The 14,382-nt window shown below is 36.2% G+C and overlaps 1 protein-coding gene across 1 annotated transcript; it reads right to left on the bottom strand.

Moving 5' to 3' along the window:
* Positions 1 to 4,805: 4,805 nt before the first annotated feature.
* On the bottom strand, positions 4,806 to 13,254 carry XIAP (X-linked inhibitor of apoptosis). The gene is made up of 6 exons (XM_009709922.1): positions 12,344 to 13,254; positions 10,477 to 10,576; positions 8,575 to 8,653; positions 7,887 to 7,920; positions 6,428 to 6,652; positions 4,806 to 4,999 (listed from the first exon to the last, which is right to left on the bottom strand). The coding sequence occupies exons 1-6, from the start codon at positions 13,224 to 13,226 to the stop codon at positions 4,806 to 4,808; spliced, it is 1,515 nt and encodes a 504-aa protein (XP_009708224.1). The 5' UTR covers positions 13,227 to 13,254.
* Positions 13,255 to 14,382: the final 1,128 nt, after the last annotated feature.

Below are 14,382 nucleotides of genomic sequence, written 5' to 3'. Positions count from 1 at the left end.
CAGAAAGCCACATGATAATTACAGCACAGTAATTGTGGTACAGCAGCATCAGTACATTTCTTGAAGCAATGTGACACAGTGGCATTTGCAAAGATGGCACGATACTTTCCACAACCTGAATCACTGCGAAGGCATGGCAGGGTCATGGGGGAGAAAAGATTTTCTCCATTAAATTTCCAAGCTACTCAGTAAAACTTATGCATGTAAAACACACCAAAAAATAGTAAGAGGGAGCGTGTTCACTCATACTTTAGTCCCATGAGGAATGAAGGTGATCTCACTAGACTGGCTCTTCCCATTTAAGTACAGGGAGAAGATGACATCGCCCTTCCCAAAGCAGGTTCAAGAGCTAAGGCCAACCCAGCCGTTCTGCCCAAGACAGGCAATGAAAAGCCGCTGGGGCAGCAGTGGAAGTGCTTCTCCAACCCACTCACTTGTTGGTCTAGCCTTCTTGCTGACAGGAGTCAATCGTGCACAAAGCGGAGGGTGAAAAAGATCATTGCGTAACAACCCACTGTTCACTTACTTACTGCCGCAGAAAAACACTGCAAAAGCCAGAAAAATCTCCCAACTCCTTCTTCACTCTACAAAGAGCCGACCTTCCCTTCTGGTAGGCCTTACGTGTCACATGCTAGACCTTACACGCCTTGAAAGGCAGAATAGATTCTCTTCTGAGTAGTTACTAAATACTGTGGCAGCAAATGTCACCACCCCTTGTAAGGTTTAATCCTAGTATACACCACTTCAGCTTGAAGTTTCATGTGAACACAGTAATCAAGTGTCTGCATTAACCTCCCACCCAGTTACAATTCAATTCTAACAACCCATTGTATTTAAATTTTTGTTAATTTAATTAAAAACAAACATAAAAGCTAACTTTAAAAACCCATGTCTTAGGTTAACAACAATGCTTTGAAAACTCTGACAAACTATTTGTCCTGTAACTTCAGGCTGCACATATAGCTAACAAAACTAAACATTGGAGCATTACGGTCAAAACTAACCAGGCAATATTAAAAGAAGTGTTTAAATACTGTAATTTTAAAAAAAAAAATTAATAATTGAAAATCTTTTTATTGTGCTATGAGCTTTAGATCAAGCCCCAAAACAATTTAAAAAGTACGGACAGCTAAGGGTAGAGATACAAGCTGCAGCAACCAGTAGAGTACATCAGTATTATGTTTCAAGTCCCATGTTTCAAGGCAGCAAGAAAAAGCTAAATGCCTAACAAAAAAATTGAATCTATGGGTTTTCCTTATTTTAGCTTTCTGTTCTTAAATTAGGCATGCAATTTCCATGTTTTCTAAACAAAACTGTTCCAGAACACATTATTAAAAATCCCTGTAAATCTCCCACATAACTAGAGCAGCAAATAGTTCTGCTGTCACAAGTCAAATGGAAGTAAGAAAGATTTTACATAGAAGCTACTAGAAGAAAGTTACGGAATACTGATAGTTGAATATATTCCATAGCTCTTCCTTCCGGGTAACTCTTTTATAAAAATCAACTCCCAAGGCATCTTTGTCCCGCTGCTAAACTCCTTTTCAAAGTACCTGTGCTTCTACTCCATTTATTTGCGTCCTTCATTTCTATCTCTTTAAACACTCAGCCCAGTATCAGTGTCCATGGAATTTCTTCTTGGTTTCTTTAAGATACTTAAAGCAATTTGAAGAACATCTTCCTAATTCAAGCTGTCAAAATCTGATGACTACGCTAATTATTTTTTCACATTTAGTCTGAATAAAACTGCAATTATAGTTTTTTAAAAAACTAAACCTACAGAGCAGTTATTTTGTCATCTAACAGGCTTTTAACCCTTTAATGTTCCCAAGTGATTAAAATTTGAACTGCTATTGTAGCTCTATCTTTTATAACATTTATCAGAAAGTTACAATAAGGAATACAGTATACATTTTAAAAGTTAACAAGCTTTTACATGAAGCATTTATGCTATTTGCTTGCATATTATTTGGACAACGCGTTTGTTCTCCATTTCACTTTAGAAGGTCCTATTTGTGACCTACTTCCAGGTTTTTCTTGCACAGTTTACATACTATCCTTACATCCAAAATCATCTCCTTACTAGATTTAGTTTGGTAACAGCTCTAAGTAAAACTTGGTCAATCTCCTTCCCAGACAGGGCTTTGTCGAGCCACATGCCAAGTTCTGCAGTCTGGAAGCTGGATCCAGCTCATCCAGATCGTCTCTCTCACATGACTTAGGTCAAGGTTAGGTAACAAACCATCTGCTTAAGCAAGTCAGCATAACACGGTTTGCAACATTAACTAAACAAGCTATTTCAGGCAAGATACACCAGCTCGTAGGCAAACACCCCCTCTCCTTTAATTTCCCTTGAAAAGTACAGAAAACCCTCCCTGGAAGTGAAAGTGTGAGCTTGATATAAGCCTGTCAGAATTGCCAGGCCATATCTGTCCTGAAAAATCCCCACATGCATGAATTATCTGAAACACTAGACTCTTCACAAAGGCACGAAAAAGCAAAATAAAACCTTTCTGTGCTGAATTCTTTATGAATTTCTAGTCATCCTGTATTCCTAAGAACCAAATTCTAATTTATTACGAAAAAATAGCAAAATTCACATTTTAATTTTGTAATTAACGAACTTTAATTTATACAAATAATAGATTTTATTTCTGTCCTGGTTTCAGCTGGGATAGAATTAATTTTCTTCCTAGTAGCTGGTACAGAGTTATGTTTTGGATTTGGCACGAGAACAATATTGATAACACACTGATATCCTTATTTGTTGCTAAGTAGTATAAACGCTAAGTCAATGATCTCTCAGCTGCTCATGCCCAGCCAGCAAGAAGGCTGGAGGGGCAAAAGAAGCTGGGAGGGGACACAGCCGGGACAGCTGACCCCAGCTGACCCAAGGGATATCCCACACCACAGGATGTTGTGCCCAGGATATAAACTGGGGGGAGCTGGCCAGGGGAGGGGGCAGATCACTGCTTGGGAACTAACTGGGCAGCGGTTGGCAAGTGGTGAACAACTGCACTGTGCATCACTTGTTTTGCATATTCTAATTATTTTATTATTATTATTGTCATATTATTATTATTTTCTTCCTTTCTGTCCTATTAAACTTTCTTTATCTCAACCCAGGAGTTTTAAATTTTTTTTTCTCCCGATTCTCTCCCCCATCCCACCAGGTGGCGGGGAGTCAGTGAGCAGCTACACGGTGCTTAGTTGCTGGCTGGGGTTAAACCACAACAATGTCCTCTCCACTTAAAATACATTTGTTATCCTTAATAACACTCAGGTTAAATTAGTAACAGATTCAGTTATAAAACAAAAAAGCAACAGAAAGCAACCATCTGTTTCGATCTCTTCTTTTTTTTTTTTTCATGTGAGAATCAAGTATGCTGATCGAGGAACAACTGGGTTGCACTTTATTTTAAATATTCATAGCATTACACCACCATATAATCACAGCTCATATTTAAAAAAAATAGAAAAAGTAGATATTAAATTTCTGTGTATTGGATTTAAAACTTCTATCATGTGAAAAACTATATTCTGTATATTCTACATTCTAAATCTCTTAGTGTGTAGGTCTCAAAAATAAAAAATACATATGCAAGACATATTAGTACCTCCACAAAATAAGGAAGTCACATAATTAAGTAAAGTGATCGTAAACCAGCTGCACTTAAATACAGAACTATGATACTTTTTTAATTGGAGAATTGAGCATCAGTCCAGTAAGAAATAATTTACTAAGCATTTTAAGGTGACTCTCACTAGAATAATTCTTAACTTTTAAATTTAAATGTTGCAAACTGACAAGAACAAAAATGAAGGATTTCTAACATTACTTGGAGATTAAAAAAAGCCAGCATTTTCACAGAGATAGAGTTTAATCTTCTCTTATGAAAAAACAGACAAACAGAAGCACTGCAAAGTATTGCCAACAAATTAGTTAGGATAATGCTAAATGTTAAAAAAACACAAGACAAAAAAAAAAATCAAACAATGAACAGCTTTTTGTCTAGAGGGGAAGTTTAAAATGAGACCACTCCTTTCATGAAGGGCAAAAGGTACATAAAAATCTCCTTCATTTCTGCTGAGTTCTCTTTTACAGAATTAGATTAATGTACACTTTATATACATAGGGATTTTTGTGAAAAAGGGATGGCTAAAGCCAGTTTACTGAAGCCAATTTATACATCTGAACCAGAAAATTAAGTGGGGAGACAGGAATTATATCAAAACAGATAAACTTACAAAGTAGCAGTAGCAAACATAACATGAAACAGTACAGCAGCAGGTTTATGCATATTCTCCGAACTATGTCACAACCAAAGTTACAGAAAAAAACCAACATTTTCAATTTTAGGGAAGCTAAAATCTCAGATATAATATACATGTATATAATAATTTATAAAATTAATGTACTTATTTACAAATTTTATATAGGGACAGAGCCTTTATACAACTGTATTTGCATAAACTTCAGTCATACAGAGTCCTACCAAACTGAAGCAAAGGAATGAACACATAAATAAAGCTTTGTATTACTTAGGCTTTCCCAAATCAGGTCTATGAACTTAAGTTGCAGAATATATATATTTGCCTTTCAATATTGGTTTTTATATACAACAAGTTCACTTAAGGAAAATAATTTTTTAAGATGTTAAAATGTATGTAGAGTTTGACAGCAGAAAAATCTAAATAGTGCCATATGATTACATCCTGGAATTAACTGCATTTTTTACATTACATTACAGATATTTAAAGCAATAAATCAGGAAACGTTTGTATCCACAGTGCTGTATATTTCACTAATACATAAAAATTTCCTGTCTTTTCATAATATTTGTACGACACAGAGGGCATTTATTAAGTGCTTCAGCACATTCCTTACAAGCAACTAGGTGACCACAGGGAATTAGGACAATTGATATGTCTTTAGCCATACAAATTTTACAAAGCTTTTCTTCCTGCAAGCGTCTTAACTTCTCTTCAGTACTGAGATCTAAGGAAAATAAACACATAAAAAGAAGTTAACATACTTAGTACCATTGAATCTCTCTCTTTTTTGTTTACAAACAAGGACAATGTTTTTTTTCATATGATTTAAAGGTCATACCTTTAAAAAGAAAAAAAAAAAAAATTACAAGAGAGGAAACCAAGCTGCAGAATGGAATCCTCTTCCCCCCGCCCCCCATCACATTACATCTGCCAGGCCAATGCAAGCAGGGAATTCAGCTATCTATATTTGCAAGACTTTGAAGTATCTATAGAATTTAGAATATGCATATTTCAATCAGGAACTATTCTTTTCACAGACTTCCCATTGACAACTTTCCCAAAACTTGTACAGAAGGCAAAAGAAAGGCTCATTGATACTGGTTAAGTAATTTGGATTTTTTTTTTTCTCCCAGAGAATTTCCCCAATCAAAAGAATGAGGATGTGATTTCCTTCCCTGCCTCCATTTTCAAAATGTCCATACTTCAAAAGCCTACAAGTCTGTAATACAGAAAGAATCAATTTTGCATCGTACATGAGCTCTTTATTATTCCAGTATGCCCCATCTGAAAATGCAAACTTCAAACGCCTTCCCATGCCACTTAGGGAAAGCTCTGCACAGCCAACTACAAAAATAAAGTCCATCTTCATTGCAAGTTCTTTTTCCCCCATAATGTCCATGAAAAATCTTATTAAAAAAGAGTAGGCTGTTAAGATTTCTGCCTATCATGCCAACCAGATAGTCTTTTCCCACCCTATGAATCCACCCATACGCTTGTCTTAAACTACAAGTCTCCCGAGTTAGAAGTCTTGGATTTGGTCTATTTGCAGAGTGTATCACAATGGCTTTCTGAGCATAACTTGCATGTCCCAGCATAGCTGGAACACAAGTAACTGAAAGAAACACCACCTAGAAGTACACTTCTTATTGGTCAAGAAGGAAAATGCTTCTATCCCGTGCAAAATGTTATACTGAAAAATAAATAATCCCCTACTAAGATTTTTTTCATTTTGAGTATACTGAATATTTGACAGTAAGTTACTGTGTCTATTTCATTTTACCACCAGAGACCCCCACATCTATAATTATTCTTGTTTTTATTTTTACATGTCATTGTCACAACAGTTTTGGCTTTTTAGTAGCATGTATAACCTTTCCCAGAAGCATGCTAGACTATTATTTCAGTATTATACACTTTTGAGGTATTAATACTACTTATTTTATAGATTCTATTTATTAAATGCCACTATGCTCAAATATTTAAACACCCTCTTTGTTCAGCTTTTTTTTTTGATCTCCAAAAATAAATCACTTGAATTTTAAGTTACAATACTGTAACTTTCCCTTAGGTAAGACTTGGATCAGAGGGTAGAATAAACAGATAACAATAAGATATATTTCACAGAATAAAGAGCTGATATGAAAGTACACACAGAGGTTTTGTAATTGAATAAGCTCATCTTGCACAACTGGAATTTCATTTGGTTGTTCTTCCCTTGTATTTTCTTTCTGAGCACTTAGGTCTGCTACCAGATCCTCAACAGATGTGTGACTTTCTCCAGACATCTGCAGTCTCTTTTCCATGGTGTTCCTAATCTCAGACAAACTGAAACCCATGTCTATGGCACTTTGTACCAAAGGATTCTGTAAGAGATCATCTAAAACAAGAAATTAAAAAAAAAAAAACACACCACAAAACAATAATTTAACAAATATAAATCTGATTATTGGACAGTATTCACTATAGCACTCTAAGACACCTTTGCAAATATCTAGCCAAAGGAACCGTATTTCCAATTTGAGAATTTTGCTAGTTGTAAAAACTGCATTGTCAAAACACCCAAAACTGTGGATTTGAGATGTCTTCCATCCTAGCTTTCCCAGTCTCCCCTAGATTTGCTGTGCAAATCAACTACTTCAACTTGTTAAATAAAATCTCTTAGATAATTAACATCACAAATTCCATAACTGAATGGTAACTGAAATTCATCCAAAATTCCAAGGCACAATAGATGCGTATTTGGTAACATTACATTAATTGTAATTTAGTTCAGGGGAAAAAAAAAAAATCATACATATGTTGAGAGAAACCAGTGAGTAATTTGAATTTACAAAACCAAAACACAGCACAATCAAGCAATCCAGCCTATCCACAGTAAGACAACATTACTTTGGGAAACCATTTTTCAGCCTGTTGGACCTCCCCCTTTGTCTTTTCAAAACAAGATTGTTCAAAGAGCAAAATTTTTTCACCTAATTTACACTCTCATAAATGAGCAGCGTGAGAGATTTCCAAAATAGGTTTTGTGTAACAGCAACAGCTGTCATTCGCTGGGATGAAGTTGCTTGACCGTCTTCCTACTACCCCATAACCGCTTTGTCTTTTTATTGCTTGGCATTTGTCAAAAACATTGCTGGAATGTGTAATACTGGAACATATAACATGCTACTTAAGCTTTCTCGGCTTCCTAGTCCTTGCCATTTAACAGACCAACTCTTCTTGCCCCATGAAAAGCAACAATGATTGTTTCGGTTCAGTATTCTTTAACATTCATCCCACAGCACTACTCATTCAATACCTGATGCATGCTTACTAGCTATAAAAGTAAGACTGAATCCTATACATACTTCTTTCACAGTTTACAATCTTTACTTTACAATACTTATGCAACCATGACTAGATTTTCCTAAGAGAAATAAAATTCATTCTGCAGTTCTTTAGAAGCGATGAAGCAATGGAAGAGTATCATCCAACAGTTTGCCTGTCATGCTTTATTTAAAAATATAATTGGGTTATTTTTTAAATTAACCATTTCCTTTACTATATATGCAAATATGGATATTCAAAAATAGGAGGGGTTGTTTGTTTTGTTTTTTTTTCTAAACAGATACCTTTAGGAAGTATTGTCCCTTCAGCAGCTTCTGTCTAAAAGTAAAATATAAACAGAAAAAATTACAATTCTGGAGAAGGTAGAAGGAAACCTATACAGTTACAAGACAGAAAATAGCTATTTGATCTCAGTTATTTTATTGACTAAAACTATTAAATCTGCTCTGAACAACTGCAAAGGGATCAGTGTTTTGTTATGTCTCTCATACTGTTTTAAATTTTCATTTTAAGCCATCTTTGCTATAATCATACGTACATGATTTTTAGTCTATGGAAGAATTCTAAAATAACATTGGTTTTACTTTTTAGTGACTGCACACAAGTTTAACAATGCTCTACCAACAAGAAATGAAAAATTATCTACTATGTTTGAATAAGGAAATTATTCATCGTAGACTGGAGGTTCCCAGGCTATAAAACAAATAGCACTTGTTCAGTACCAAATATAGAACATACACAAGGTACCCTTCCTGTGATCCATAACCCAACTAAGGAGAACTGTGAGATCTATAAACCCTGAATGACAGAATCAAAACATAGCTTGATGTCTTTCACTTTCTGCCAATGAAAGAAGCAGCAGGAGGATTAAATGATATGCAGATAATTAGATCAGTAACTTCATATGAAAATTATGTTAAGATTATTTTCTATTTTAAAAAATGATATTTAATTAATAAGCAAGACACTTACTGTTGAATCCCTACATCCATCTCTTAAGTGAACATTATTTATAAATTCTAGCCCCTTTTCCTTTCTCACAAATCTGCACCTATAAATGAAAATATTTAGTTATAATAAAACTGCATAAGCAGAAAACAAAAATTGACTACATAACTTTGGAAAGTTTTGATACATTTCATACATCATATAGAACACTTGCTTTTGAAATCTCTGAATGTTTAGTCTACATCAGTAATGTCATTTAAACGTTTCTAAAAACATCTTAATCACTTCAGCAGTACTTATCTTTTTCACATTTTTGGTGAAACGGAAAGCTAAAGAGCTGTTGGCCATGACGGCTGATGCCACAGGTTTATAAAAGCAAAGACTCCAATAGAAACAAACATTATGCTAAAATGTTGGTTCTTTAAGTCTTTTGCAATCAAAGAAAAGCAGTCACTGGTCAGACAAGTGCCTTATGTGCTTTCTTTCACTATTTTCCAACCAGTCCTAGCCACTGGGCAGAGCTCTTCCCTAACAGAAGATTTAGGGAATGCTATAACTCCTCAACAATAGTTCTCTAGCTTCAGCAGTTACTTCACCTTCAGCAGTTCATGGACATTGACTGCCAATGAAGTTATGTGCAAACAAAAACTCCATATAAGACAGTTAATGATCTGAGAGGAAGTAACCAAATCTGACACAATTTAAGCAACCTAAACCAAAATCAAACCAACACAAGGAGAAGTGAAATGTAGGAAGAAAATGCGTCTGAACCATTCACTGCACCAAGCCAAAAACTTGGAATGGCATTTCTTTCAGGCGGCAGAGACTAATTAATTAAAAGCTGCCTGTACCACTATTGAAAAAAAGGATGAGCTAATGCATAAATACAAAACTTTCAGCTTGGCAGCAAACACACAAAAGACATTGATTTTATCAATGTTATACAAGTAACTAAGTCTTTGTACTTGGGACAGTTTTTATTCACCTGTAAGAAAAAATGAGTCATATACTATTCTTCCTTTCCTCAAGGCAGATTTTAGACAAAATTGGCAGTCTTTCTAAAAACTTCTTCTGGGTCTGGAATCCTCAATCCTTTAAAATTATGCAGAAGTGTGTTTTGAATTCAATACCACTATTGACTTCTTCAGGTTTGTTTGCACCATGACAGAAGTTTAGTCATTTTGTATCCTGATATAAGTTCCAAACTTTGGCATGCATGAAGCTATTAAAATCAGAATTAGAATGTAGCGCTTGGATAATGGGGGGGGGGGGGTGGAATCAGATACGTATTCACAAAACTTCCCGATTCTGCTAGCTGAGACATCAGTTAAATCCAGACACAGAAATCTTTTCTTCCCTTTAATAACTCCTACAAACAAGCTGACCTACAAACAACAGTGACTTAACATTAAAGTTATTCAGAAGCTACAATTTCAGGGCAACCTTTCAGACTGATCATTGCTCATGAGTTAGTTGTGCCCTCAGCCTCTTGAGATTTAGGTCTCTTTCCCACTCACTTTAGAACAACTCCCTCCTATCTCTCAAAGAAGACATTAGGTTAATGTGCTCTTTTGAGGCCTCCAATATAACATTAAAGCATATGTTGATGATTATATGTATAATAGCAGGATTACAGAAGGTAGAACAAATGGAACAACAAAAATAAGGACCTCATGCAAAACATTCCTTCAAATCTTTTCTACTTATTGAAAAGGAAAACCATAAATCATGAAAGATAACTGATATTCCTTTGGTGCCTACATGACAAAAATGAAGGAGGAGGGCAACTAAAAAAAAAATTAAGTTATTTTCATAAATCTAAACAACATTAAGCCATAGTCAACCTTCTGAAACCTTTATTAGTATGCTCTGTCTTTAAAATGTAACGTACTGTAAATAAGATTCAGACATGCAACAATACCTTACCCAGGAAACCATTTGGCATGTTGATCCCATGGGTCTTCATTTTCCTTCCATTCTTGCAATCTTCCACCACAGTGGAAACACACAACATGATCGCCATTACCTGAGGAAACACATGAGACTGAAGTTACATACTTCTAGTAGGCGTAACAGTGAAGTTTTCAACTAAAATGTTACATTATTAAGAAAAAAATAATGATTTTAATAACAGTTGTAACTAAAATGTAACTCCATTTAGTTTTTTTTCCATTTTAAAGGAGGACATAATACATATGATTTGAAACAAATGTTCAGGAGAGACTTGAGCTTAAAAAACACAAAGTAAGAGCCACATTAAATATTCCTGCATTTTATTTCAGCAAGTAATTACACAGATAAAAAGTGAAAGCTAAAAATAATCTATTATCAAATAGCTCAATCCACTGGTAAACAAGCCATGAAGTAGCCTACCACAAAGAATTAAGGATGTTTATATGTCTTTTTGGTCCTCCATTTCACCATTAAGATTAATTTGCTCTACACAGCAGTAGCATAACCAACTGAGATGTTAGGAAAAATTGCATTCTCTCTGTCCTAGCACTCTGCCTACTGTAATCAAAGACTGCACCAGAAACTGCTTAGATACTGTGCTTATTGAAATGAGAGGGGGTACAGACAGATTTTTTCCTACAGAGCTAAATCATTCTCAGGCCACAGGACACAGAGTTTTCACAGAAATCACTTGAACAGCCATTGGGTCTGATAAACTGGTGCCCATTTAGTGCACCTCCACAATACAGATCTCACTTGGCTGTGAGAAGCTAGGTACTTTCAGGAATCCAAGAAATCAATAAAAACAGTTCTACTGGGTTATTCTACTATATCAAAGGTTTTATTTATAGCCATAAGTAAAACGAATGTAATCAGATGAAAGAGTTCTTCTGAGAGCTACTAAGAGAGAAGCCAATTAAGATGAGAGCAAGAAATTATCCCAGATAATCTCCCTTTCTTTGTGACCTAATAAGAGCAATATTTTGCACTCATACAGCATCCCTCAGTGAAGAATTTCGAAGAGCTTTAATGGCACCATTCAATTCAATCTAATTGGGAAACCAACGCACAAAGATGTTGGGAGTCTCATCCAAGTCAAACACTACATGTCTAAGAGTAAAAGCTCTGGAGTCACTGTCTTCATAAAGCTTTTATTGTAGGTGGTAATGGTATTTGCTAGTTTCAGGTGTCTGTGTGCTATGATAATGCAAACGTGTTAACTAACTAAACCGGCACACAACCTGGATTGTCTTCTTCATAGGCTTCTGTACAGGCCACAAGCCCACTCCTTAGACCTAAGGTAGATACCTAGAGGACAACACTTCATTTTAAAAAAATCATTAACTTCAATAATTGTCATTGCAAAAGATGTATTACGAGGGTCTTAGCAAGCAAGGAAAATACACTTTGATGCTTTACTGCTAAAAATGAATTTATGGCCAAGTTTATACTTTGCTACTAAAAATACTTGATATACTGTATATCATTTTACACAAGAACTATGAAAAATAGTTTACAGAGTAAAGAAATTCTGGCAAATCATTCTATATTAGAATAAAAAAATGCTTATTTTTTCATAAAAAGACACTCATATAAAATTTCTTTGCAAAAGATACTAGCCATTTTAAGGTCTGGCTTACCTATGCTATAGAACCCAGCTTCAGCAAGTTGCTCCTTGTCAACTGGATATATCCAAGTTAAAAATGTTTGTAAACGTCTTCCATATTTTGCCATAGATGGATTCATTGGATGCTGTAAAAAAATGCTTATTTTTTCATAAAAAGACACTCATATAAAATTTCTTTGCAAAAGATACTAGCCATTTTAAGGTCTGGCTTACCTATGCTATAGAACCCAGCTTCAGCAAGTTGCTCCTTGTCAACTGGATATATCCAAGTTAAAAATGTTTGTAAACGTCTTCCATATTTTGCCATAGATGGATTCATTGGATGCTGTGCATTGTTCAGACCACTGTCCGCAAGTTCCGCAGGAATAGCAGGAATAGATTCACTTGGAACATTTCCAACATCCCAGCCCAGGACAAAAAAGCATTTAGGAAAGTGCCTCTTGTGTTCTGACCAAGCTCTGTCACTGGGTTCCCACTTTTTCAATTTTCCACCACAACAAAAACATGCCACTTGATCACCAACACCTGTGTAATAGAATCCAGCATTAGCTAACTCCTTTGGTGTCATCTGGCCATTGGGGGGCCAGTTGTGAAAAGACTTTAGTCTTGTCTCTTCGCTGCACATAGCAGGGTTTTTAGCATACAAATTATCTGACATATCCACAACCTGCCTAGTTCTCAAAAGGTAATCTGCCTCCACATCAGATGGGTCATCCAGAGTACCTGGGAGGGCTGAATTGCTGGAACCATTTTCAGTTCTATGCTGGTAGTTCTGGGAAGGAGGATGTATGTTATTTTCCAGAAAAGTAGATTCAGTAATAAATTTGCAATTTGGGGAAAGCTTTTTGTGTGTCTCAAGTGCAGAATCCCCAGGCGCCCATCCTTCAACAGTTGTATGGCAACTGAAGCACTTCACTTTGTCACTTTCTCCAGTATAAACAAAGCCAGCTTGTGCTAGTGCTGATGCTGAAACCGGACAGCCAAGTGGAAATTCAACAAAAGTTCCCAGTCGGTGGTGTTCCTGTGCCCATTCGTCATCACGGTCAGCGTCTGGAGTGGCACAAGCTTCCGAGTTATCTGGGACATTACACGTCATCTCTTCATAAGTAGGGTTCTCCTTTTAGACTTCCTAAACAAAGAATAAATGTTTTAATTTCACGGACAGAAGAATAGATGATATCCATATGCAAGCCTGGAAACTGGCTAAATTAAACTAGACATCCTTTATGTATTCAAATAATGCCTCCTCTTCTTACCTCCTATCTCACCCTTGCCAGCGCCTCCTCTGCCACGCAGAGGCAAACACCAGAATGTTAAAAACAAAATTAGAAAAAAAAAATCCATAAAGAAAGGCAGGCAGATCATCAAGTTTTACAGGCAAATACAAGTTTACCTGGAAAACACACAGGTTTATACGTTTATAGCCTTAAAAGCATGTTCTACTTCTTAACAGATAAACATCGCAAGAATGAAATCAACAAAATATTTTAACAAAAGCTCTGGGCAAAACCCTGCCAAAAGGCTTCTGAACCTGAAATACAAAGTCACTGAATTTAAAATTCTGATTTAAGCCAGACCACATTTGGAAGATGATTTGTAAGCCCAGTTCTGAAACACAACTATCTTTATTCTTCCCCCATACAAAGACCGTGACCACCATGCCAATTACAGATGGGCATCAACTGGTAAAACCATCGTCAAAAAGAAAAAAGCCTTTGGACTTGTGTCATATTGTAAAGACATACATCTCAGTTTTCCTTTAAGTGAAGTTTCTCGTGAAATAAATGATCAGATGTTTCACTGGGGCATTTTACCAAAGTGCTGTGCTCTGCTTTTAAGATCAGTGTCTTGGACTACCCAGCACTAGCGTCCATGCCCACTGCTTCTACTTCCCCATGCCCTGCCTACACTCTCTATCAAAAGCTCCTGCGCTTCTGCCATCACCTCAGCTTTTCCTCCCTTCCCTCCCTGAAGGAATGTCATTCTCCTTACCACCTGCCCCACATTCCTATTCCTGCCTACACTTTTCCAGGGTGAGTACTAACTTGTAGTCCTGCCCCGTGCCCCTCTGCGCCAGAAGGCTGCTAAAAGCACTCAGACAAGCCCCTTCTTTCACAAGGATGAAAGCAACTTGGCTCCCGCAGGATCTGTGCAAGATCCACAAACTGACCCAGTCATCTCCTTCATCCCAACATGGATGAAGCCAGAGCACAGTAAAAATTCATCTCTTGTCCTGACAAATGCAGTGTTGT

This window comes from Cariama cristata, unplaced genomic scaffold (genome assembly GCF_000690535.1).
Source record: "Cariama cristata isolate BGI_N322 unplaced genomic scaffold, ASM69053v1 scaffold20461, whole genome shotgun sequence".
NCBI classification, from domain to species: Eukaryota; Metazoa; Chordata; class Aves; order Cariamiformes; family Cariamidae; genus Cariama; species Cariama cristata.
This window is presented reverse-complemented; position numbering and strand designations above follow the sequence as displayed.